The 27,675-nt window shown below is 36.4% G+C and overlaps 2 protein-coding genes across 3 annotated transcripts in view; both read left to right on the top strand.

The window, feature by feature from the left end:
• Positions 1 to 458: 458 nt before the first annotated feature.
• acsl5 (acyl-CoA synthetase long chain family member 5) lies at positions 459 to 19,085 on the top strand. Its single transcript, XM_055004786.1, has 21 exons — positions 459 to 511; positions 1,999 to 2,164; positions 3,241 to 3,352; positions 6,013 to 6,077; positions 6,154 to 6,255; positions 6,743 to 6,842; positions 8,390 to 8,568; positions 8,679 to 8,711; positions 8,804 to 8,855; positions 10,762 to 10,835; positions 10,919 to 10,996; positions 11,084 to 11,218; positions 11,293 to 11,427; positions 11,510 to 11,605; positions 13,399 to 13,471; positions 13,614 to 13,702; positions 15,099 to 15,215; positions 16,606 to 16,749; positions 16,835 to 16,936; positions 17,188 to 17,259; positions 18,788 to 19,085. Exons 2-21 carry the CDS (start codon positions 2,009 to 2,011, stop codon positions 18,923 to 18,925), a joined length of 2,052 nt encoding a protein of 683 aa, XP_054860761.1. The 5' UTR covers positions 459 to 511; positions 1,999 to 2,008; the 3' UTR covers positions 18,926 to 19,085.
• Positions 19,086 to 23,789: 4,704 nt separating this feature from the next.
• Positions 23,790 to 27,675, top strand: part of LOC111586477 (ankyrin-3-like) — a 230,685-nt gene continuing 226,799 nt past the window's right edge. The window contains exon 1 of one of the 2 annotated variants that reach the window (XM_055004246.1): positions 23,790 to 24,046. In XM_055004246.1, the coding sequence (XP_054860221.1) occupies positions 24,011 to 24,046 (36 nt within the window). In that variant the 5' untranslated portion in view covers positions 23,790 to 24,010. Of the gene's footprint in view, positions 24,047 to 27,258; positions 27,292 to 27,675 lie in introns of those variants that run through there. The other variant, XM_055004249.1, reaches the window with a different exon arrangement.

The following is a 27,675-nucleotide window of genomic DNA, read 5'->3' as shown; positions in this document are numbered from 1 at the left end:
GGCAGCGTTTTCACTTCTACAGAGGAAAAAGCTCAGTGTTGAGAAAATGTGGTCCAAAAAAATAAAGGTTTGAGCAACAACATGCACCGTTAAACGAGCTTCAGTGGAATCTACGGATGTTTTCAGCAACTTCTTGCACCACTCCAGTTTGCAGTTTCTTCTGAGTTCCATGTTAAAGACTTTGAACACGATAAACGGCAGATAAGATGATTGACCTTTAATCAAACGCATCATCTGGGCCTGCATTATATCACCGCAGACTTTATCAGTCTGGACTGAAATCAGATTTATTAAATGATCTGTAAAGCAGATTTCGTAATGCATTGTTTAATATTCTGCTGGTGTGAAAGCCGGGATGTTTGGATGTCGGCGCTTTCTTTAATCAGTGGAAGCGATGGTGTCCAAGGTTCAAAGGTTTTCAGAGTCGGAGAGTTTTTATGAGTTGTGCATGTGTCGCCCTTCAGAGCAGAGGAGAAGGATCAGCTGAGCACACCTGAGAGACCAGCGGCAGGTAAGAAAAGCTCACCTTTACCCTGGTTTTCTGCTATTCCTGAAGCAGATTTTAGTCCAATGTTTGTATAAATGGAGCTTTTATTAGATGAGTGTTGCACAGCAGCCAAAATATTCAACTTGTACGCGCTAAAATATTTTTAAATTTCATCTAATGTTGACACTGAACTCCATTTTTAAATTTTTAACTTTATAGTAACCTTTACTTCTATTATTTTTGACTTTATATGCTGTTAATGGGGAAAAAAACATGCTAGAAAATAGGCTTTTTCCTTGTTGGTGCTTTGGATTTGTTTCTATTTAATCAACGTTATTTTATCAGTATTAATTTTATTTATCAATATTTTACAGTTTTACTAAAATCAGTTTATTTAGTGTCTTATCTTTTTATCCTTGTATGTCTTTTATTATCTCAACTAACCATGTGGAATTATATCTTGTTATAAAAAGGATAAAAAAATATAGTATTAAAAGAATAAAAATTAAAACAATGCTTGCTCATTGGAAATACAAGGAAAAATATACATAAGAACCCAACAAATCCAAGGATTCCTTGGATTTGTTGGGTTTTCAAGTAGATTTTTTAGCATTTTGACGACCACAGTGAATGCATCATTCTGACAGTGAAGCACAGAGGCAGGAATGTGAATTTATGAGGATGAAGAATGAAATATAAATTAAAGAATGTGAAATTATCTGAAATGTTTTGTTAAACTGGTTAGCTTAGTTAGCTTTAGCTCCATTAGTCATGTTACTCACCATAATTAACACTTTAGAGTCCTAATATTGTGCACAGTCAGGTAAATCTGTATTCTATATGATTTTTGTAGGGATTAAATCCTTACGTTTTAGATTAGTCAGGTTACTCTGTATGATTAATTATACTGTAAGCTCTTAATATTCATTACAGTCAAATAAATTTGTATTTTAGATCATTTTTGTAGGGTTTTAATTCATAATATTTGAATTATGTGGGTAAATTGACATTATTAGCCACACCGTGGGGTCTTAACTTCACTATTTAAACTTAATTTAGTTTGTAATGCCAGTCTTCTTTCCCAAATCTACTGGAAATTAAACACTTCGGTGCAAAAAATGCTAGATCAATAATGTTGACTTGACTTTGTTAGTATATTCTCAAAGTAATGGACCTCAGTGTAGTTTACATTTACTTCAGAGGTCAAGAAAACTTCATTTGAAGCTTGATAAATGTAAGACCAATCCCATTGTACCCCTTCAGACGGTCTTTATCCGGCACAGCATCTGTTTACGTCGTTCTGTATGTAAATACCGAGTAAAGCCTCAATGGCTGCATGTGTTCCCTGTAATCTCTGGACTCTATCTGGTAGTAATAAGAGTTGCTCAATTCACGTTGACTTTGAACTCCGGTCGTCACGGAGACGAGCCTCATCGAGGAGCTCGGCGTTTCGTAACGACTCCTTATGTCCGAGCCGTAGACGTGAATCCTGATGCTTCCGGATGTTTCAGGCTCTGCACCATGGACTTCATCTCCCAGCTGCTGTTCAGCCCTCTGCCCACGTCGGCCATCGTCTCCCTGCTGGCTCTGGCAGCCGCAACCCTGTTTTACCTCAACTCCAGACCCAATCCTGTCCGGACCCCCACCGACCTCAGCCGCCAGACCGTGGGCATCAAGGTAAACATAAAATGAACACCACTGAGATGTCAAGGTAGAAAATCCATGAAAAATCCATTCGCTGTCAGTGAAAATTGGTCCAAAGTGACTGAAACTTGTTTAAAATGACGGAAAAAATTGTTGAAAGTGGCTCAAATTTCTCAAAAAAATCACCCAAAATGACTCAAAGTTTGTCCAGAAGTTATCATGAATGGGAAAACCAAAGCTCCTTGATGAATAAAATAAATGCAGCATGGCTCAGAAACAGCGAACAGAGGAGCAAGTAGTTGGAGATCCATTCAGCATGGTGAAACATCTTTGTACAGATGATCAGCAGAGACTGAAATGTGGCTTAAAACTCATCCAAAATGACTTAAATTTACCTTAATGACTCAAATCTAGTTTAAATTGACAAATTTCCGGATATTTTCAGCTACTTTAAGTATGTTTGGACTGTTTTTGAGTAATTTTGAACAGTTCTTGACTCATTTGGGACCAATTCTAAGTCAACTTTTGACAATTCTTGAGCCGTATGGGACAATTTTATGTTACTTTGGATAAGTTTCAAATAGTTTCTGACATTTTTAGACTCAATATAGAGAGAAACAGACTGTACGGGCCCTAAATATGGAACTATTCGTATTGAAAATGACTCGGAAATCTGGAAAATGGCTAAAATGGCTAAAATGACTTAAACCTCTCTGAATGTCTGAAAAACAATTGTCCAAAATGACCAAAAAATTAATTGGTGACCCCACCGATCTCCCAAAGCGTGGGCATGAAGGTGAACACCGCTGAGATGTCTGGGTAGAAAATCCAAGGGATTAGTAAGTGTTTTTACAGTTAAATGGAAATTAGCTCAGATTGAACTAACAGAAGAGCATATTTCTGGATGTTTACTGTACTGAAACTGTGAATCCATGAAGTCCAGTGCTGCCGGTTTCCTAGAAGCTCCAGTAGAAAGCTAATGGACTCCTCTTTAAGGTTCTTCTTGTGTTGACGAACCCAAACCAGAGAAGTCCAGTTGCTTTCTACTGAAGCTCCAATGATTCCTGACCTGGATGAATCCACACAACGCTGCTGTTTGACTCCTTTAGGGTGGTGCAAGAAAAGCTGCATTGATGGAGGACAACAACAACCTGATGTCTTACTTCTACGAAGACGCCAAAACCCTCTACGAGGTTTTCAAAAGGGGTCAGAGGGTTTCAGGTAATAAACACTGGTTTCCTTTTAGCTTTGGTCACTGACATTTACGCTACCGTTCAACAGTTTGGGGTCACTTAGAAATGTTCTTATTTTTGAAAGAAAAGCATTTTTTCAATGAAGATAACATTAAACAAATCATAAATCCAGTGTAGACATTGTTAATGTGGTAAATGACTATTGTAGCTGGAAACAGCTGACATTTAATGGAATATCTCCATAGAGGTACAGAGGAACATTTCCAGCAACCATCACTCCTGTGTTCTAATGCTACATTGTGTTAGCTAATGGTGTTGAAAGGCTCACTGATGATTAGAAAACCCTTGTGCAGTTATGTTAGCACATGGATAAAAGTGGGAGTTTACATGGAAAACATGGAATTGTCTGGATGACCCCAAACTTTACAACGGTAGCGTATAAAGATAGACGAACCCTTGGTGGGGTCATATTTCTTTACGAAATGAAAAGATTTAAACGTCATATCAACTTGTGAGATTTAATTAGGTTTAACTTATATAGCACCAATTCATATGTCACAGGCATGAATTAAAACTGAGAGAAATACACAAATGAGGCTTCAGCATTTAGTTTTCATTTGTTGTTCTTCACGTTTTTGATGGTTGTTAATGATGTTAATTCCTTTTGTCACAAAAATCTGATTTCATGCTTGAAATATTCAGATTTTAAGCTTAGATTTGGTTAGTTTTCTTAACTGATGGCAAAACACAAATGAGTAGTTCAAAGACCGTTGGAAAGTTGAAAATCCAACCATTTTTCCTGCTTTTACACTTTCAAGTTCTAAAAAAACTGAGCAGTTTTGTTGAATTTTTAAATGTTTTGTTGTTCAGATCTGATTTGTGTTGGAGTGTCTCATTCAGCAGCACGGAGGTCGACCAACCAGATGTTCTGAGATGTTAAAATAATAAAAAGTGGAGGTGATTAAGCCTTCAGTTTTTATTCTTTTTATGGAGGAACTGCTGTGACTAGCTGCTGAGGACCGACCTCTTCGCTTTGGCCGATTCACTCTCATTATTTTATTGTTCTCTTTTCCTCAAATGAGTCTATTTTTTTTATTGTTTATTGTTTTTTATTGCATTTTATGGCCAGTTGTATTTAACTCGGCTTCATGAATGTTTTGGATAGATGAAGGTGATGTACTGGACCTAAAATAGCCACTAGATATTTAAAACAATTAAATAAAGCTACAGATTTTCCAGCCTCCTAAAGCACAGATTTCACAGTTATTGTTAACTGGGCTTCATAAATAAATTAAATTTGGACTTTTGACATATTTGGACAAACAAACACTTTATTATCTTCGACACAATGCCATAAAGATGAAGATAAAAGTGATGAACATCATCATTTAAAAATGTATAAATCCAGATAAGTCACATTTCTGACACCTTCAGTCCTTTTTGTTCTCATTCTATTGTGTTTTATTTCACACTTTTCTGTTTCACAGAACACATTTGACTCTTATTTTTCTTTTAATTGGGATTTAAATTAATCTAATTTGACTTTTTGACATATTTAGTCAAACTTTTTTGTGTGTTTTTGATGTTAGGAAGAGGATAAATCTAAAGCTAATGGACTTAAATAAATGACTTAAAATTGCCCCAAGTTATTTTCATAATTTAAATAAATAAAAATACAGATAAGTCACATAAATATCTACATATATGGCAACTTTCAACCTTTTATTCTCATTTTATTATCTTCTTTTATTCACATTTGTCTCTTAGTGTGTTTTATTGTGTTTTCCAGCCTCCAAAAGCACAGATTAACCTTTTTATTTTAACTAAAACTTCATAAATATATTAGACTTTTTGATATATCCGGGTAAACAGACACTTTATTCTCATAGAAACAACGCTTTAAATATAAATATAAAGGTGATGTAGTCAAACTGATGACCTAAAATCACAAGAACTTATTTTATTCATTTAAATACATCAAACTACAGATGAATCAAAGTGGAAAAAAATAAGTTTATGACTTTTCTTGGGTTTTATTTCACCTTTGTCTGTTAGTCAGTGTGTTTTATATTTATTATTTTTTATCTTTTTTAATATATTCTACAGCATTGATTTAATTATTTAAATGAATAAATTTTGAATAATTTTTTTAGGTATTTGGACAAACACAGTTTTGAAAAGGATATAAATATAGTTAATAAATAAATGACCAAAAATGTCCACTGGATGCTTTTAAAACTTTAAATAAGTAAAAGAAAATATCAGTTACACTGGAATATATTTATGACACTTTTAAACCTTTTTCTTTATTTTTAAATTTATTTCACACTTGTCTGTGTTTTATTGCCTTTTATAGCCTGATTTTTTTTTTATTTATTTTTTTTTTTATTTAAGCAAACACTTTAAAGCATTGATTTGAAGAGGATAAATATAAAGCTGACATACTTAAATTAATGACCTAAAATTGCCAGTAGTTATTTTCATTATTTAAATAAATAAAACTAGAGATCAGTTACATTTTTTACATCTTCAAACCTCTTTATTCTCATTATTTAATCTTCTTTTATTCTCATTTGTCTTTTAGTTCTTCTGTTGCTGTTTCATTTCTACAACACTTTTGTTCAGCTCTGTTTATAAGGGTTTTTAAATGTGACTTTCATTTGCTCTAAATTCACCGTTGCTTCTCAGGTAACGGTCCGTGTCTGGGCTACAGGAAACCGAGTCGGCCGTACCAGTGGTTGAAGTACCGACAGGTAACCCAGCAGAACCTTTAGACTCTGGAAGAACCTGAACTTCTGCTGGTTTTAATTCATTTCTGTGTCTTTAAAGGTGTCGGACCGAGCGGAACACCTCGGATCAGGACTCCTCCATCGAGGCCTGAAGCCAGGCTCAGACACTTTAATCGGCGTCTTCGCTCAGAACCGACCCGAGGTGAGATCTGGTTCTGGAAAGAGGGTTCCAGGTCTAGTTTCTGGTCCATAAAGCGGGTTCCAGGTCTTGTTTCTGGTCCATAAAGTGGGTTCCAGGTCTAGTTTGTGGTCCATAAAGCGGGTTCCAGGTCTAGTTTCTGGTCCATAAAGCGGGTTCCAGGTCTAGTTTCTGGTCCATAAAGCGGGTTCCAGGTCTAGTTTCTGGTCCATAAAGCGGGTTCCAGGTCTAGTTTCTGGTCCATAAAGCGGGTTCCAGGTCTAGTTTCTGGTCCATAAAGCGGGTTCCAGGTCTAGTTGCTGGTCCATAAAGCGGGTTCCAGGTCTAGTTTCTGGTCCATAAAGCGGGTTCCAGGTCTAGTTTCTGGTCCATAAAGCGGGTTCCAGGTCTAGTTTCTGGTCCATAAAGCGGGTTCCAGGTCTAGTTTCTGGTCCATAAAGCGGGTTCCAGGTCTAGTTTGTGGTGTTCTAACTCTCTATGTCCATTCCAGTGGATCATCAGTGAGCTGGCCTGCTACACCTACTCCATGGTGGTGGTTCCTCTGTACGACACTCTGGGAACTGAAGCCCTCGTCTTCATCATTGACCAAGGTAACTGGAGCTTCTCCTGCTGCTAATTACTGATCCAGGAACCGGCTGATCCCCGCTGGGACCTTTAATCTGTTCTCACTAATTTATCAGCCTGATTATCAGCCTGATCTCCAACCTGAGCTCCTCCTCTGTACAGTCAGGAACCTGCTGAACCCACATCAGTTAGTTTCTGGACGTTTTTCCTGTTGGTTCATTTTCCACTCCATTATAAAATCCTGAACCTCGATGGAAACGGAACAACCAAGGAGGAGGAGAGAGAAAAGTTAGAACGCCGTACATCTGAAAACTAAAAGCACATTTTTCCAACACTGGGAGACATGGTGGTTCCACACACTACAGATATTTTATTAGTTCCATTTTTACAACCTCTACAAACTACATGTATTTCAGTGAAAGATGTTTCACCGTGCTGGATGTATCTCCAACAGCTCTGCTCTCTTATTCATCCAGTAGGTTTGATTTTCCTTTATTGATTGTTTTAGGACAACTTTTCAGTCATTTTGAACCATTTTTGACTCATTGTGGATGATTTTATGTTATTTTAGACAAATATAAACCAATTTTAACAATATTTTAAAAACATTGTTGAAAGTTTTCTGTCATTTTGGACACATTTTCTGTCATTTTAAGATTGAAATATCTCCATGTTTTCAGACTTTTCCTCTCTACTCTGCTCATCATCTGTAGAGAGATGTTTCACCATGCTGAATGGATCTTCCAACAACTTGCTCCTCTGTTCACTGTTTCTGCTGCATTTTTAAAATTTATCCAGTAGCTTTTATAGCGAAGGGATTTAGCTATAAAACGTCTTCACGTGATAATTTTCAACAAATCTTGAGCCATTTTTGACCTTTTTTCCCATCATTCTGGATAGTGTCATTAAAAAACAAACAAAAAATTTAAGTTACCCTTTTGAATTATTTACAGAAATGGAAAAACTCCTGAAATCAACATGCAAAGCACCCAGAGGTGTTTTCATTACTGTAAAACATGTGGCTCCAGATGTCTCCTCCTGTGGAAACACTGCCTGCAGTTCAGCCCAAAAGTCCCGGAATTTTTGCTAGTAGACCGTTGGTCACAGCTGAGACACTAATGGCTTCCTGGTTGCATCAAGAAGTGCAGAATTTTATTTTTTTTATTGAATCTGATTACTGCAGTTGATTTGTTTTTGGTGAATTTTTAAACAAGTAATGTAGAATAAAGTGATTGGAATGAAATATCACGATTTTAAGCTTTGATTTGGTTAAATTTTCTGACAGTTTTACAGACGAAGAAAGAAATTAGAGGAATATTGATTTAGTAATTTTCACATTTTAGTTTTTCCCTTAAGTGACTGAATTTTGGACTTTCTGGTGGGTTTTTGGGTTTAGATAGTTAAATATTGCTGCTTGTTTTGCTTCATAAATCCAGTTTTTATACAGTTTGGTCTACAGTTTAGACCAGCCTGCAGGTTAATCCAGTATATTTACTTTCCTTTTCATCAGCTTGAACCACTTTTAAACCATCTGTATCACTGCTGATCCATCTGAGGTCTTTTATTCTTCCAGCTGAGATCTCCACGGTGATTTGTGACAACCAGAAGAAAGCAGAAACTCTGCTGCAGAACCGGGAGAAAGGCCAGACTCCTGTTCTGAAAACCGTCGTGGTCATGGACACTTTCAGCTCTGAGCTGGTCGATCGAGGAACCAAGTGTGGCATCGACGTCGTGTCCCTGCAGGACATGGAGGTAAACCTGAGATCTGCTGGAGCTTGTCAGCTCAACATCTGGTCCAGATGTTCTACTAACGGTTAAAACGTTCAGTGTGACTGAGGGCAGCTTCTGTTTTTGTCCTGCAGGCTTTAGGGAAGAGCAACCTGCAGAAACCCACCGTAAGTTTCTGATAAAGTCATCCAACGAGTTTAGTTTCAGACATTTAATCAGCTGCGTGTCGTTCTGATCAGATGATTTTATTCCGTAACAGCCTCCAAAACCAGAAGACCTCAGCATCATCTGCTTCACCAGCGGGACTACAGGTGATTATTAAGAAGCATTTGGTTGGATTTCTTTCTTCTGCAGGTTGAATTTTGTAAATCCTGAAAGAAATGAGCAAAGAACTACTAATAGATAGATCGCATTTTGAAGATTATCTGTAATATTTTTGGTTTTGCAGATTCCCAATGAATCAAATTTATCTAAAACTGTACTAGTTTGACTCTTTTTCAGCTTCTTTTATGTCTGATTGTTTCCACGTCACCTACAGGAGTGGGTGTTCAGTATAGGACGGTGTCATCAGCGTAGAAATGAAGAGTTGAGTTTGGAGTACAGCAGGTCCTCGGTTTACGATGTTTTGTGGACACATTCCCATAAATTTATTAAGAAAATCTTGTTCTATCATTTCAACATATGGCGTTTGCGACGTTAAAACAAATTTCACGCAGGAACTAGTTGGTGAACGGATGAATACGTCATCATGTGGCGCTATACGAGTAAGACAGCTTTGTTTCCATTCTCTGGTTGTACGCCACCTTGGATTGTGCTACATTCACTTTCTGTTGTTTGTGTTGTTTTTTGGGGAAAAAGTGTTTTAATGTCTAAGATTCTGATTTTACTGCTGTGTTAGCGTAGGTGAGGGACATTGGTACTTATGTACAGAATGTGCATTCCGACTCTAAATTATGTTACGTCGTGCCATGGGAATGAGATTCTGATGTAAGTTGAGACCGCCTGTATTCTGTCTGAGGTTATTTCTGTAAATAGTGAATAATAGTGGGCCCAGCACAGAAGCCTGAGGGATGCCCTTAAAAAAAGAGTCAGTTTGCATGTAATCAGAATAATTTTATAATTTTTTTAATGTCATTGTTCACTGTGTAGTCGTGACCTCTTCCAGCTGACCTCAACTACTTTCTGTGTTATTTTTAATTCTGCAAAATAAAATGCAAAAGCTTAAAAAGCCCAGACGTAACACGCTAGATGTCCCCAAACTGTCAAAAAAGATCTTTTAATTTAACACGTGAAGAACAACAATGAACAGAAGCATTTCACTGAAGCTTTGTGTTGGAGTTTTCTGAATTTTCCAAACCAGAAATTTAAATTTTTCTGTGTTTATTAGCAAAAGTTAGCATCCAAACTAAGACAGTTGGTCTGTAAACATCATATTAACTCTGTAATTGCTACATTTAGCACTAAATACGTGAATGTATGAGGCTTTTTGCATTCCCTTTTGTATTTATTTTAATTTATCATTTGCCCAATAAGTTATTAAAATCAGTTTTCATGGAAGCAAAGTAAATAATTTAAACATATGGTTTATTATGAACAAACAAATGTCGGCAATGTTGTTGTTTAACAAGATTATCTTCATAAATCGGTGTTTTTAACTGTGTTATTTAACTGCATTTTATGGCTTTTATTAGAATGTAGGTTGATTTAACGGTTGTGCATTTTGTGCTATTATGAAATTTGCATGAATAGCAGCAAAAAAGGACTTTAGATGGAAAATGAGCCTTTTAGTAGATTTATTTCAATGGTAATAAATGTACACTGGCCTTTTTCAAATGAATAAACTGAAATTTAAAACAAATTTTGTTAAAAACAAGTTATAATTATTCAGTTCTTGCAATTTACTGCATAAAAAACAGATAAAATTATCAGAAATATGTGAATTTCCAAGCGTATAACCTTTTCTGTTCTCTAAAAATTGTCTTTAAACATAAACCAGTAAACTAGATGACCTTCTACTAAACATTTAGTTTGTTTTGACCCATTATTCAAAGTTGTTCTATTATTTCCATTATATTCACCACATTTACCTGTAATCTAGACCATTATTCATCCGTCCACCAACCGTTTGTGAGCAAAGTCTGAAGTTCTGCTTTAAACATGAACAGAAATTAAATTTGTGAGCCACAAAAAGGTGAAATCTTTTTGGGTCTCTTTCAGGAAATCCCAAAGGAGCCATGTTGACTCACGAGAACGTCGTCTCAGATGCTGCCGGTGTCCTGAAAACCTTTGAGGTTTGTATGATTTAAACTGGATCCTTTGTCTGTTTTTACCTGAAATGTTCTGGATGCTAACGGAGCTTCTGTCCATCCTGCAGTCGTCTGTCTTTCCAAACTCTCAAGACGTCAGTATCTCCTTCCTGCCTCTGGCTCACATGTTTGAGAGGGTCGTACAGGTAAAGTCCAGACGGGATCAGGTTTATTCAGGGTCTTTACGAGGACCTCTGTTGGGTTTTTATGATTTGTTGTTTTGTTTTGTGCAGACGATTGTGTATGGAGTCGGAGCGAGGGTAGGGTTCTTCCAGGGAGACATCCGGCTGCTGCCAGACGACATGAAAACCCTCCAGCCCACCATTTTCCCGGTCGTTCCTCGACTCCTCAACCGGGTCTACGACAGGGTGAGGATCTCAGCTGCTTCCTGACGTTTTGTTTTAAACTTCTGGCTTCAATTTCAGCTTTTTTCTTTCTCCAGGTTCAGAGCGGAGCTGCGACGCCTTTCAAGAAATGGCTGCTGAACTTTGCTGTGGAGAGGAAGTACGCTGAAGTAAAGGACGGCATCATCAGGAAGAACAGCATCTGGGACAAACTCCTGTTCCACAGAGTCCAGGTACGACTTCAGCTTTAAAGAACTCTTTATCCTGTAGAAAGACGTGTTCTTTAAAGGGAAATGTGTTGGATTTGGACTGCAGGAGAGTCTGGGAGGTCGGGTTCGGATCATGGTAACGGGAGCTGCACCGATATCTCAGTCAGTCCTCAACTTCCTCAGAGCTGCTTTGGGTTGCCAGGTAAGGAATGCATAGTCCTGACAGTGTGGAACCTCAACGGTTCTTCTGAGTCCCCAAAATAGTTCAAATTCATGTCAACTTTCAATTACTAGTGAATTTTTAATCGATCAACTGGCATCTTCTTTCTGGAAACACGCAATAAAAGACAAATAAGACGCCTTATTAGAAATGATAATGTTGAATTTGAACTATTTCTGTGTATATTTTTACATTTTCACTGTCTGGAATTATTTGTATTGCTGGAAATTGTTGCAAATTTTCAGAAAATGCAGCTTCTATACAATTCAAAATGTTCCTGCTAGTTTGTAGCGTGTTCTAGAGCGTTGTAATACACTGTAAACTGATAATAACTGATGCAGTAGTTCTCTAGTCAATTACTGGTCAAATAGAAGACATGACTACAGAGCCAAATCCAAGTGTTTAAGGTTTCAGTGGGGATGGATGGATGGATGGATGGATGGATGGATGGATGGATGGTGAGATGGATAGATGAAGGTATAGATGGTGGATGGATGGATGGATGGATGGATGGATACTTCGATACATACTTTCTTCATCTTCTTGGGAAAATTCAAGGTGTCCAACAGCTCACATGTTACATTTAAGAAAATAAAGAAATCAATGTGCAAATTGTGCTGGTTGAAGAAATAAGTTGCAAAAATTACTGGTGTTTACAATAAAAAGAGTTTTAAAAAGTCAGCATTCAGGATAAAAATGATAATTAGAAGCATAGAGGAGGAGGTGCTATGGTCCTGGTGGACTCCAGGTATTGGGCTGTAGGAGTTCCACACTGTTAAGAACCTCAAAGAGCTGGTAGGAAGATAAAATTGACCCAAGAAGAATCCAAGGATCAGCACCAAGATGATCCTGATGAATGTCAACAGTTCTGGTAGAAACATCTCAGCCAGACTGGACCGGACAAGGCTGATCTCCAAGAAGACCAAGGAGGACTGAACTTCTACTAGACAAAGGAGGATGGTGCTGTTTATCAGTTCTGTGGTCGAAGTATAAGAACTCAACCCCAAGAACTCCATCAACACGTCAAACATGGTGAGAATGAGATGATTTAAGGAGTTTTTCAGTGTCGTCAAAGTAAAACAGCGTCGACGTGAAGATATTGAAAGAAAACATGAGACAATCTGCAGAAAAACTTCCAACTAGATAAAGATCTGAAACATGAAGCCAAAGTGGTGAAGAAACAATGAACAGAAAAAAATCTGAAGATGTTGGAATCCAGAATCTGTGGAAGAACTGAAGGATCAGAGTGATCAAGATTCAACCTCAGAGAGCCGAAGATCATCACAGAGAGGAACTAAACCCCAGTGGAAACCTGAAGAAAGACCCAGAACGTGGTGATTTTAGTAAAAAACTGATGATAGTTTTGACTACCAAGATGGCTAAAGGTGTATTTGTCGCTTGTTTGTGTCTTCAAGCCAAAAGAAACCTCTTGGTCAAATAAAAACTCACTTTTAATTAAAGTTTTGCCATGTGTACAAATAATTAGGGGTTTAAGTGCAGAAATGTGCCAAAATGTAATGTTTACTCGATGTTTAGGAGTTATCCGTGCTCTTCTTCCCAGAATTATCCCTTAAAACCAAACAAACGTCACTAACTTCAGGGTTTTCTGGGGTTTAAGTTGCGTATCGGTATTCTGATGTGCTGTTCTGTTCTCTGAGGTCCAATAAAAGGAGCCTGATGCCGTTTTAATGCTGGTGTTGCTTGAGATGAACGGTGTAGGACTGTTTCCTGTTGTCACGGTGACCCGGTTTCTCTGGTTTCTCTGGTTCTCGTAGATCTTTGAGGGTTACGGTCAGACGGAGTGTGCAGCCGGATGCACCTTCTCGTTGCCGGGGGACGCCACATCAGGTATGTAGCTCAGAAACACAACCAGAACCGATTACCTCACTGAGAAGCTATGCCGATGATTCAGGCGAAGTTTGGAACGTTCTCCTTTAAAAGCACACTTTAAAAGGAGGTGAAACTAACTTTTTACGGTGTTTTCTCACAGGTCATGTCGGGGCTCCTCTGCCTTGTAACTTTGTGAAGTTGGTGGATGTTGAAGAGATGAACTACTTTGCTTCAAACGGTGAAGGAGAGGTGAGTTCATGAGAATTCAGAGAGTGGAGTTTTGTTTGTTTAAACTCTGCATCAAAAACTGAACTTTATTTCAGTCCATCGAACCAGAATACACAAAAATGAAGCACGACTTAAATTCAGTCTGACTTTATGTCCAAAAATGAATAAAAATGCATGAATCCACTAAGAAATCTGGATTTTTTAGGACCTCGTTGTTATAAAAACTCTTCACTAAGTGCAAAAAAAATTAAAATAACTTTGGATTACAACTTTTATCCTGCATTAGTTCACCTTTTTGACAGTAAAGTGAATTCGCTGTTCCTGTTTGAAAACCATCCGTGGATGAATTTCTGTGACACTTTAGTAAACTCAGAAACAGCTAATGCTAGGTTAGCGGGACCTGCAAGACTCTTTTTGTCAATGAAACACTAAGATATTAGTCCATGATGTTGTGTTTTAAAGACAAAAACTTAAGTACATATCATTGTTTTTATCATCTTATTGTGTTACACCTGTTTTTAAAGGAAACTGAACCATAAACATGTTAAAAAAAATAAAGTATTAAAGGTGTTTAGTTTCCCAGAGTGGCAGAGGAACTAGTTTGATCTTTTGTTAAAGTAAAAGTACCAATACTTTAGAAATACTGTTAAAAGTACTAAAGTATTAGCTTCAAAGTATATTTATTACGTATATAAATGAACATCTCCAGTTATCTGGTAATCACTGATTGCACGGTTCTTATTAGATTCATATTTTTCTGCCTACTTGCACACCGTCTACACAGTTTCTAGCTTTCTTATTTACATTCTGTATATTATTATGTCTTTATATTATTTATATCTCTAACTCACCTGTGCGCTTTTATCTCATATTTCTGTTTATTCTGTATGTTTAAAATGCTGTTGGTTTCTTGAATTTCCCTCCGGATCAATAAAGTACCGACCTAAAGTCCCAGAATGATCCATTTTAGAATAGTGTATCTTAGACTAGTAAATCTAATTATTGGTGCATTATTGTGTTTTATCACTTTAATGTTGCAGCTGCTAAAAATGAAGCAGATTTTAATATTTATTTTGTAAATTTCACTATAAATCTTCACCTTAATATAAAAACAAAGCGTCTCTTTGTGTCTTTCCAACGAAAATACATCATGATTTACTTGTTGATCATATTTTTGTGTTTTTAATCTGAACCTACGAAGAAATTAAAGCTATGAAATGACTGTAGCGGAGTAAAATGTACAATATTTTTAGAATAAAGTAGCAGCAAACCCCCAAAATAGAACCATAGTACTTGAGTAAATGTACTTCCTACACCACTAGTGTTGGAGCTATGAGAGCTTTGAAGTAAAATATATGTAACGGTCTACTCATGTCAAGCTGTATTACTGTTTCATGTCTTCTTTTTTTTTGTCCAGGTCTGTATTAAAGGCAAAAATGTATTTAAAGGATACCTGAAAGATCCTGAGAAAACTGCCGAGGCTCTGGATGAAGACGGCTGGCTTCACACCGGAGACATCGGAAAATGGCTTCCGGTAAGAAACCACTTCTTGTTTTTCTTCCCCACGACACGAAAATAAGTTGAAATGAGACTGAATAACCACAGATTCTCCTGCACAGGGATGAAGCCCTTTAAGGCCTGGAAATTTAATGTTTGAGGAAGGAGGTTTTAAGGTGGAATTGGAGAGTTTCAGAGCTGGAAGAAGAATCTGTTTCCACTTCCTTTGAGGTTCATTAGTTGCTCTGAAAGTTGTTTTTACTTCGCTTGATGAGAATAAAAGGAATTTATGAACTGAGGAACAAAAACCAAATTAAACCGATAATGAAAACAAATTCATGCATGACAATAAAATCCCAGTCGTTTTTTAAAAATTCAAATAAAGCATTTAAGAGCAGACGTTGCATCAAAGCACCGTCCATTAGAAATAGAAAGTGGATCCTAAAAGTTGAACCTAACTTTTGGTACTTTAAGTATATTTTGATGACATTAATGCTAACAGATTTAGCATTAGCTTCATGTTGGAGCAGCATCAACTTCCTCACGTGGCTTTGAGATTAATACTCACATGTTTTTATTAATTTATCCGTACATATCATGCTTTTGTTAATTTTGCATCAGGCTGATCAAATTTTTGGCTAAGTCACATAGATGTACATGGATTTGATTGCTCATTCATTTTTGATGTAAGTAAATGAAATTTAATGAAAAGAAATATTTGCAAAACATGATGAAGCACTTGTTGAAACGTATTGTGTACAAAACTGATGAAATCATTAAAAAGACATTGATTTTTCAGCATGTTTCAAGGCAATATTCTCCTGAAAATCATCCCAAGTCATCATTAGATGCATACTAGAAAACATGTTGATTATTCTGGCTGAATTATTAAAAGTCATTCTAAAAATGGTCAGTTTGCAGCATTTTTATTACTATTTAATGCCATATCTCAATTTAATGTGTGGACACAAGATTAATAACTCTAATTTCACAACAAATTGTTCCCCTCAGTTGTCCAAAATGACTTAGAATTTGTCCAAAGTGCTGTCGAGAGTAAAATAAATCACTAAAATAAATGCAGCATGGCTCTAAAACGGTAATTACAGAAGCAAGATGTTGGAGACACATTCAGCATGGTGAAACATCTCTCTGCAGATGATGGACAGTAGTGTTTCGAATTCAGCATAAAAGACATTTTAAAGTTCTCTCTACTTCTTTATGGTAGTTCTGTTTCCATAGAGGTAGTAGTTGTTCTAAAAATGGTCAATTTCCAGCAATTATTTTACCATTTAATGCAGCATTTCGTTTTAACGTGTGAACATGCTAATGCTAATTTCACAGCACATATTCCCTTTGGTTTTTACTTTTAACTGTTAATTCTATAAATTTACTGATATTTTCCAGTTAAATTTGCTTTTTTCTGTCAGAGTGGAGTTCTGAAGATCGTCGACCGTAAGAAGAACATCTTTAAGCTGGCTCAGGGTGAGTACATCGCTCCGGAGAAGATCGAGAACGTCTACGGACGAAGTGGACCGGTGGCCCAGGTGTTTGTTCACGGAGACAGTCTGCAGGTACAAACGGCATCTTTACATCCTGTTTTTATTACAGTAAATACATTAAACTCTGCCTCTGGTAATCAGATTACTTCCTCCTCAGTCCTGCCTGGTGGCCATCGTGGTTCCCGACCCTGAAGTCCTGCCGGGTTTCGCCAAAGATCTCGGCTGCCACGGATCCATCGAAGAACTCTGCAAGAAAACAGTAATGTTCTGTCTCCGATTCTGCAAAACAAACAAACTTAAGGCGGATTATTTTCTGTCGAAACTCCAGCAAAGAAACATGAAGGAAACCTGATCATGACACAAAAACCTTCCAGTTACTGTGGAACTCCTTAAGCTCACATCTGCAAATCCCATTTATTAAAAATGCAGCAGTTAGACTGAGATGTTCACTGAAAGCTTCTTTATTTGAGTGTTTCTAACGATGATGTACTGATTTTTGTTTGTTTGCAGGAAGTGAAGAAGGCCATTATTTCAGACATGACCAAACTGGGAAAAGAAGCTGGACTCAAGTCCTTTGAGCAGGTAAAGACTCCAACAGGAAGTTGGTTATTTTCAGGTTATCTTGGAGTTTTTAATTATTAAATTGTATGAACCACAAAACCTGCTGGTGGGTTTCAAATGCAAGGTGTCTTTTAAAAAATGACCAAAATTACACCATTTATCAGCCAGAAACGGTAAAAACTGAAGGGATGGTTGGGTTTTCTACTTTCCAAGGTCCGTTAACAGATGATCATTATGTGGTTCTGTTGGGAAAATGAACCGACTTTAAGCTTAAAACTGTGATTTTTCATTAAAATTACATCTAATCTTAAAAGATCACCAAAAATATGCCATTTTTTTAAATTAAATTCTATAAATAAACTGTATAAATTATGTGTTCTTCAGTAGAGAGGAGACAAGTAAGGACACAAAATGGAAAATAAAACATAACTGAGCAATAAATAAATGCAGCATGGCTCAGAAACAGTGAACAGAGGATGAAGTTGTTGGAGATACATTCAGCATGGAGAAACATCTTTCTACAGAGCAGAGTGAAAACCAGTTTGTAGAGGTTGTAAAAGGGGAAATACTCACATTTAAAGTGACTCAATTTGTCCACAATGACGAAAATGGTTTAAAATCTGTCCAAAGTCAAACAAAAATTCAAAATGGCTCAAAATTAGTCTAAAATGATCTTAAATGGCGAATAAGACACTGGATCAATAAAACAGAGGTTTCAAAACATCAATGTTCATATTCAAAGGGACTCAATTTGTCCAGAATGATGAAAAAAAAATCTAAATTGGCTCCAGATTTAGTGAAAATGATCCCGAGAGGAAAATCCAACCTACTGCATGAATAAAATAAATGTAGCATGGCTCAGAAACAGTGAACAGAGGAGCAAGTTATTGGAGATACATTCAGCATGGTGAAACGTCTTTCTAGAATTCATGAAAAGACACTTATAACTGGACTAAAACTTGCCCAAAATCACTCAAATTGTCCCCAATGACTCAAAAATGGTCATTTTGAAAACGTTTTTATTCATTTTTAACTAGTTTAAAGTAATTTGAGACGACATTTGAGTTAATTTGGACAATTTTCGACTGAGAGGAAAATTATTTAAATTTTTTAAAAAAATCTTTACTTAATCAAAGCTTTCTAATTCAGCACGTGGTTGTTCTGTTCAGAACTTTATATCACAGTGAAAATGAACCAACAATGAATTTTAATGGGATTAAAAAAAAACTGTTAAAGAAATTTGTCAAATCAGCCAAACATACACATTTTTCTCTATTTGTTTCTGAAATAATCTGCTCTGCTTGACCTGAATCTCATTAATGGTTTGGAATAACTTCATTAAAACACTAAAATAACATTTTAATTCAGGTTTTCATTTTGTTAAATTTGCCTCTGTTCACCCTCTAGTGGTCAAAATGTGCATTACTACTTGTCCGTTTTGACCCCAAATCCTCATTTTCGCCCATTTTTTTTTTCTGCATTTGGCTAAACAAAGGTGCAAATAGATGCAAATACACTCTCTTTTATCAGGACTGTTTTCTTGTTGCAGGTGAAGGACATTTACCTCCATCCAGAGCAGTTCACCATCGAGAACGGACTGCTGACGCCGACGCTGAAGGCCAAGAGAGCCGAACTTAAAACTCTGTTCCAGTCTCAGATCGACAAACTCTATGCCGACATCCAATAAACTCAATAAACCAACAACTCATCGACTCCAATAAACTCAATAAACCAACAACTCATCGACTCCAATAAACTCAATAAACCAACAACTCATCGACTCCAATAAACTCAATAAACCAACAACTCATCGACTCCAGCATCCAATAAACACAATAAACCAACAACTCTTCTACCGTGGGTGTGTTTCTTTCTGCTAAACCTTCCTGGTAAAATAGTTAAAAATGTCGACTACAGTTTAAGTTTTCAGTAAAGCAAACCTTATGGAGATGATGTTAAAGTTCTGAGGGTTTTTGACAAAATCATCCTTTAACAGCTGCATAAGTTCTACTGTACTTCATAAATACTTTAGGAATACTTTAAATTTATTTCATAGTGTTGCATGTTCTAATTATAATCTTGTAGTTGTTTATTTTTACATTTACATTGAGTAAATGGAGCAAAGATGCACCTGTGTTTCTTCAGGTTAATCTCCATAATTAATAATTCTGTCAGGTCTTAGCTTTAATATGTCTAATATTTAGGTTATGTTCTGTAATTAATAATGCTGTAGAGTCTCAGCTATACTATAATATTTAGGTTTTTCTCCATAATTAATAACTCTGTAGGGTCTTAGTATGCATTATAGCCAAGTAGAGTCATATTTTGTGTAATTTTTGTTGGGTTTATTCCCCAAAATGTAAATTTTTCAAGTAAATTCACACCATAAATAACACTGTAGGGTCTGAATATGCATTATAGCAAAGCAAAGTCTAGTTTTTAAAATTGTTTTTATTGGGTTTTAGTCCCTAAAATTTAAATTACTCAAATAAAATCACACCATAAATAACATTGTACGGTATTCATATGTATTATAGACAAGTAAAGTCGTATTTTCTTTCATTTATGTTGGTACTTAATCCCCAAAATGCAAAGTATTCAGGTAAAATCATACCATATATAATACTGTGGGGCATTGGATATAATATTACATTAATTCTATGATTCTCTAATTAACAACACTGTAGGGCCTCAGTCTTAACATATATTGCAGTCAAGTAAAGTCTTATTTTATGTATTTTTTGTTGGAATTTAATCCCCAAAATGTAAATTATTGAGGTAAAATCACACCATAAATAACAACATATGGTCTTAATATGCATTATAGTCAGGTAGTCATATTTAATTTAATTTTTCTTGGGTTTTAGTCCTTAATATGTAAATTACTTGAATAAAACCACACCATAAATAACACTGTAGGGTTGTAATATGTGTTATAGATGAGTAAAGCTGTATTTTCTGCCATTTTTGTTGGAATTTAATCCCCTGTTGAGAAACATGGAGGTATGAGATCCCAGAATCAGCCACAAGGGGGAGACTCTGGCAGAATAACAGCTAAATAAGGGAACATTGTGATGTTATAACCTGTGATTTATAACTGATTCATGCTATAACCTAATAAGTGTGTTAAAGCTAACTCAAATACCTATTTTTATAATCTTTGTTTAAGAAGTAACTAAGTCAGAACAGCAACTCACTGTGAAAAGTGATGTTTTGGTTACCAGGGAAACTGATGTTTTTGATATGACAAATATGAGGAACTAATGCTTTATTGAATGGAAATGCTTTTAAGAGTTTGATTACTATGAAACTGAGATGTTTTAGAAAGAGTTTTGATTACTGTTAAACTAAGGTTTTTAACTTAGTAATGAAGTGAGAAGTCAAGAGCTGAGGTGAACTGAGGTCAAGTGTTCACAGTAAAGGTTATTAAGCTCAAAATAAATGTCAGGGATTTTTGTGAGTCTGACATCTGTTTCCTGACCGGAGGCCTGCTCTGAGCTGCAGGTGGAACAGATACATTAATAGAGAAGTGAGACTGAGTGGAAGGGTCCAAACAGTCCAAACAGTTAGTTTCAGTTCCTCAAACATGGAGGGGTCTTAGGATGAGTTGGGGGGGGGGCTGGTGGAACAGTCCAGAGTAGATGGTTTTGGTTCCTCCAGAGCACGCAGAGGCCATGAGGTCAGTGGATGGGAGCAGTGCACGAGTAAGGAGGGGGATGGATGCTGTCATCATGTATGTTAATTAAGGGTGCAGTTCTTGCATATGCAAAAGGTTCAGTTGTTGTATAAATTGCACTGGATCGAGACACGAGTTGGGAGTCGTTGCGAGGTGGTCAGTGGATGCAATCCAGGGTAGAAATGCTCTGAGCAAAGGGGATTTTACCACGTAACTCGGACGGGGGATTCAACATGATCTGCAAAGGAATATCTGTTCTATTGGAATTATGGACTGAAGGAGTGCTCTTTCTGCACTGTTTGAGGATTACAAAAGACTGTGATCTAAAAATAACGCTGACTGAAGGAATATAACTGAACTCTACTATTTCCAAAGGATTAACACCAGAATGGATTAACAAAGTTTTTACTGGCCCAAAGAACAAAAATGGATACAAGCAGATGTAAATCTGGACCGAACCCTCTCCACCTCCTCCCTGGAGCAGAGCCCAGCGGGGCGTCGGTCTTCAGGTGAGCAGCCGGTTCTGATCACACCGTCTGCTCTCCCCCTCCAAATTACATAATTTGGGTGATTATTGCTCTTCTTAGATAAAAGCATAGTTCCAGTTAGGGGTCATATTAGAGGATTGTTATAGAAATTAATGTTTAATTGAGTGTTGTGATTTAGGAGCTTATGCTACGCCCTTGCTGAAATTATAATAAAACATTTATCCTGCAATTAAAGTTAACAGATTGGAAAGTCTATTTATTTTTATCATGATAATGAATTAATCACATATATCTTCTCAGTTTGTAAAAAGTCAGGTTATTGTGTGCATTACATCTAAAACTGGTTCTGTCAGATTACCTAGTCGTTGGGGCCGAGGGTGGCCTTTTTTTAAACTTATCCTTGGGGTTATCCATTCCTTAACCTCTAAATTTAAACCTAGCAACTTACCAAGTGCAGAATCCGATGAGAGAAAAGCTGCCGTTAACAGACGTGACTGGTAATTAATTTGACCATTCGAAAGTGGCTACTCAGTTGAGTTAGTTATCAGAGGAAGCAGGATAGGCGTCTGGATGGAGGCAGTTAGAAGCTAGGCGAATTTTCTCGCTTACCAGCTTAAACGTTCCTCAGATCTCATCTGGGTTGTACCATATGGGCTACGGGAACCGGACCCGTTAGATGGAGAGCTGGTCCAGTAATCCTCTGATAGTTAATTAATTTATTTGATTGATTTAGGAGGTTACTGGCCTTAGGAATTCACACCCCAAAATGTTAATTATTGAGGTAAAAATTACACCATGAATAACAACACATTCCCCACAATGCACCACAACAGCTTATTCTCTTCCGGTGTGGATAAATGACTTTTCTGTTCCATAAAATAACCAACATTTCACCTTTCTGAGGGGTTATACATATTATTTAGCGATAACAGTCCATTTTTCTGGGTCTCTGCTGCCCCCATGTGTTCAGATGTAAATATTACAGGAAGTGAAGCTTCAGTTTTATTACTTAAAGGTTGAACTTCCTGAATAAAAACTGTGAATCATTAACAGGAACTCTGATACTGAGGACAGGTTGAACTGAGAGACTCATGATTCAAGGAGGAAACCCAGGATCTGCTCACTTTAAGGCTACAAATAAGTCATTTAAGTCTATTTTAAACCGTTTTATTTAAAGTTGAAGCTTTAATCTTGGAGAAGAAGAGGAACAGTAACTATTGCAGATGCAGTAATCAGATTAAATATTCATTAAGAAAAAATAAACAAAAAAACACCACATATAAGATACAAAACTTTTAGCAGTCGGGTCTGTTTATACAGTAAAAGATGAGTCACAAAAAGGTTTTTTATTTATATATATATATATATATATATATATATATATATATATATATATATATATATATATATATATATATACAAGCACGACAGGAAGTGAAGTGAATTTATACTTGTATTTAGATGTATACTGTACTACTGCAGTTAAATAAATAAAAAAATTACATAAATATGCACTTTAGTACTTTTTCTTCAGGACATTTTAAATGCATGATGTGTTTTTTTCCATACTTTAGGTATATTTTGATGTGAATACTTTTACACTTAAGTAAAAATGTCACTGCATGATTTTTACTTATAACTAGTACTTCTACACTGCAGCACCAGTACTTTTACTTAAAATCTGAGTACTTTCTTCTGTACTTTTAGTATATTTTGATACAAATACTTTCATAGATTAAGATAGATTAAACCTTTAGGCAAACATTTAAAGACACAACTTTTCCTTGAAATAGATTACTTCTACACTACTGTACATTAAAATCTGATTAATTCTTTGAGTATATTTGACACTAATAGTTTTATACTCCAGTAAAAATGTAATTGCGGGACTTTCACTTGTCAGAGAGTACTTTTACACTGCAGTTTTAGTACTTTGACGTAGAATCTGGGTACTTTTCTCTGTACTTTCAGTATATTTTGACAACAATACTGTTATTCTTGAACAAATATTTAAATGCACAACTTTTACTAGTAACAGAGTACTTCTACACTGCAGTACTGGTACTTTTACTTAAAATCTGAATGCTTCTTTGAATACTTTAAGTATATAAGTATATCTTGACACCAATACTTTGAATGGAGTCCTTCTACACTACTGTACCTTAAAATCTGAGTATTTTTCGAACTATATTTTGACACCAATAGTTTTATTCTCGAGTAAAAATGTAATTGCAGTACTTCTACTAGGAACAGAGTACTTCTACACTCCACTATTAGTACTTTTACATGAAGTCAGGTGACTAAAGGTGACAGCGGATCCTGGATCTGTTCTGCGGATCTTCTTGCGGTTTTTATTGCGGATCTATTTGCGGGTTTTACCGCCGCCTGCTGTCCGCCTCCCTCCCCGGGTTTCAGTCTCCCTCGGCGGGCTGCAGCTGCTCGGTGCTCCGCTCCTCCTCCTGGTTCTCTCCCCGGGTCAGAGCTGCTGTCTGTGGCCGCCTCCGGAGCTCTGAGGTCGGTCAGCGGGTCGGAGCGGGTCGCTGTGTCCGGATGTGGGCCGGTGTCCGGGTTTGAAGCGGATCTGGACCGGACTCACCTGGACTCCAACATGGCTTCCTCCTGCACAGGTGACCACGACGACCAGGTAAGACTGGATCAGCTGCAGACAGACAAGTTTAAAGCTGCACTTTGACTTTTTCCGCTCATTTCTGGTTTAGAGTCAGAAATATGAGTTTGTTTTTGTCTCCGGAGCTTCAGACTGTTGATTCTGATTCACTTCTGAGTGAAAACCGAACTAAAGAACCGTAAATCTGTGAAAGTTTTCCATTAAAACTGAGCCTGCAGCGTTTATTTAGAAGCGGATCTTTTATGCAAATAGAAGCTTTACTGTTATCTCAGTTTAAACCTGGTAAAATAAAACTCAAAGGTCCTCATTTACTAAATATGACACGAGTTTACTCTCAGTTTTCTCATGTTTGTCCTGAATTACTCCACAAAACTCAAGTTTACACTAAAATTACTCAGAAAAGCAGTAGTTTTCTGACTGAAAAATGACATTAAAGTGAAGTTTTGTAAGTTTTTAAGACTGTTTTGAACTAGTAGTAGAACTACGGTGGCCCAGAGAGCTCAATCAGCCCCACTGACTTCACATTACCTCCATATACCTGCAGATAAATCATCAACCAGCAGCTCTGCACTTTGTTCACTATTAGTGGTTTAATTTTGCAGTTTCATGATATAATTTCCTTTCCATTAAATCTGGATAGTTTCCAATTAAAATTGCATTTAAAGCTAAAAAAACAAGTTTAGATTAAAAGTTAGTATAATCGATCAGTTGTTTGGTCTGAAAATGGTTTAAAATGTAGTTTTGTTTTGGCTGCAGCTCAAAGATATTCAATTAACTGTCACAGATTTATTAAAAAATGACCTAAACTAGTTAAACAATTATAAAAATTATTAAATTAATAGTTGACAACTGATTAATTATTGTAGCTCAATTTTAAGTTAAATAATATGTGATTTATATTGAAAAATGACAGAAAATTTATAGGTTATAGTCTTTAAATTGGGAACATCTGTGGTTTTCAGTGTGCTTTTATTGTAAATAGACTTTATTTTGATTTTAGTTTGTTGAAGCATTGAAAGCGGTCATTGATTTCTGTTAATTTCCATATAGTTAAAACAGTTTGACTTGTGTTTTCCATCAAATCTGAGTTAATGTTTTTGTTAAAATTGCATTTACAGCTGAAACTTTCAGTCTATATTAATATTTTGATCTATTAAATTAGTTATTTAATCTATAAAAAGTCTGAAAATGATTAAATATGTTGAATAAAGCTGTTTTAAGTCTAAATAATATATATTTTATGTCCAAAAATGACCTAAATGAATAGGTTTCCGTGTCTAAATTGTGAATCTTTGCAGTTTTCTTGTGCTTTTATTGTAAATAGAGTTTATTTTGCTTTTAGTTTGATTCCAACCATTCATTTCCATTAATTCCTGTAGAATTAAAACTCCTTAACTTGTGCTTTTCATGAAGTTTGCACTTTTTTTTTGTCAAAGCCTAATTTTGTCCAAAGATCTTCATTTTAAACTCATGAAGGAGGAAAGAAACCAGAAAATATTCACATTTAAGACGCTGAAATCAGAGAATTTAGATTTTAAGAATCATTTTTTCATAATTTTCTGACATTTTAGAGATGGAACAATTCATTAATTTATCATAAAACCAACTGACAGCTGAAAAAATTGATATTTTAGATTTAAAATACAGGTGATGTGCAGTAACGGGGATAAAACATGCAGAATTACAGCTTCAATCCTTTTCATATCGTAATATTTGAGCGTTGAGGCTCATAAATTTGCTTTCAGATGAGAGTTTTTAGACTTTATTCTTGTAGTTTGGATCAAATCAAAGCTTTAAATGCTGCAGGATGAAGCAACTTTACAGAAAAACAAATGAAATTAGAGTTTTATTTTGCACCTTGCATGCTTTGTGTTCATCCAGACATGGATTTCTAGAAGTGCTGCAGGTAAATAGTTCTGTTTTTAAGTTTAAATCCTCTTTTTGTGTGACTGTTTCACCACCTGAGATGGTTTTATGGCTGCAGATTTGGACTTTTACAGCTGTTTGATGAGAAATTAGGACTACAGATACCAAACATCTGACTTTTTGTGCATTTTTTGGTTTAAAATAACCAAATTCCTTGCAGTTTCTTGGGTTCTTTGGCCCTTTGAATTCTAGTTAAAGTCGTGTTTCTGATTTTCTTTGTCGTGCTGCAGCTAAAGATGCTAAATTCACAGAATAACCACAGCGCTGATGGGTTTTTTTGTCCCTTAACATCCAAGAACTCGATGGACGACGTTGTTTAGTTCACCAGAAAACCATCGGAGCACCTTGGGAGGTTTTCACACGGGAACCTGTCCTGATTAGTCGGTAACTTATGCAAATGTTTGAGCTGAGTAATGATCTGAGGTTGAGAAGTGAAGCTGAGAGATGAATTCCTGACTTAAACTCGTCCCGACCGCCAGCTCTGAGGCTTTCAGCAGTTTAGATTTGCATTCAAGCGTTGGGTTCACATTCCTGAAGACATGAAGGTGGAGCTGATAAGATGATTTAGATCATTACTGAGGATCATCGCTGATGATTATTTGACGACTTTAGGAGGAAAATGTTCCCATTGCACAGAGCTGCTTTCACTTCCATGTTCTGCTACGTTCCTGCAAATCTTTAAACCTGACAAAGGTTTTAATCTCCTTGAAGTAGAAACACAGCTGCTGCTTTCATGTCGCTGTTCTGGATCTCTGATCGATGCTGATGTGATTCAGTGAATCAGTGAAGCTGTTCTGGACCTTCATGTGTTCATCGTGCTGCAGTTTGTTGTGTTTTTTTCTGCTGGTTAAACTGTTTGTTTAGTTGTTTCAGGTCCTTGTTGTGTCTGATTTCTACTTTCTAAACCCTCTTAACCCCAAAACCCGTCCACAGAATTGAAGCACGTGCTAAATTTTAAAAAAATTACCAAAATTAAAGCATTCATCAGAGCTAGAAACCATAAAAACAGAAAAAAAACTCCAGATTTTCATCTTTACTACGGTCCTTGAACTACTCATGTGTGATGTGTGGTTTCATCAGGAAAATGAACCAAATCTAAGCTTAAAACTGTGATTTTTATGCAAAAATCACATCAAAACTTCACCGGTTTGCACCAGATTCTGTACATTTCTGCTCCTCATCACAGCTGAGAAACGACGACGCCTCAACAGTCACATGACAAACATTCAGAGTCTTCAGATGAACTGCAGGCAGTGTTTAAACAGAGCAGAGAGGCGACCACAGCAGAGGCTGGGAGGAAAATATCGAAGGAAAATGAGATGTTTTCATCACTTAAGGTACCAGAGACTCATTAACTTTACTTTAGATGCTTTCATTCAGGTTTTATCGACTCCTGAAAACCAATTTAAAGTCAGAAAAACCTGCTGATGAATGTTTTTAAAGGATACAACTGGATTTGCTGTGTATGTCTGACCTTTTTTTACTCAGTTTGTTGTGTTTTTTTCTGCTGGTTGAACTCTGTTTAGTTGTTTCAGCTCTTCGTCGTGTCCGTCCACAGAATTGAAACGTGTTAAATTATTTTAAAAATTACCAAAATTAAAGCATTTATCAGAGCCAGAAACTGTCAAAACAGAAAAAAAATGTCAGATTTTCATCTTTCCTGCGGTCCTTGAACTGCTCATGTGTGATGTGTGGTTTCATCGGGAAAATTAACCAAATCT

This window comes from Amphiprion ocellaris, chromosome 18 (genome assembly GCF_022539595.1).
Source record: "Amphiprion ocellaris isolate individual 3 ecotype Okinawa chromosome 18, ASM2253959v1, whole genome shotgun sequence".
In the NCBI taxonomy this organism is placed as follows: domain Eukaryota; kingdom Metazoa; phylum Chordata; class Actinopteri; family Pomacentridae; genus Amphiprion; species Amphiprion ocellaris.
Note: the sequence above shows the minus strand (reverse complement) of the source record. Positions and strands in the feature narration are given on the sequence as shown.

Bases quoted from the DNA above. Each gene is read 5' to 3' on its own strand.
- acsl5 (XM_055004786.1), top strand. From the start codon at position 2,009: ATGGACTTCATCTCCCAGCTGCTGTTCAGCCCTCTGCCCACGTCGGCC. The intron at 10,836-10,918 runs GTTTGTATGATT...TCCATCCTGCAG, and splicing joins GTGTCCTGAAAACCTTTGAG to TCGTCTGTCTTTCCAAACTC. The intron at 11,428-11,509 runs GTACGACTTCAG...TTTGGACTGCAG, and splicing joins TCCTGTTCCACAGAGTCCAG to GAGAGTCTGGGAGGTCGGGT.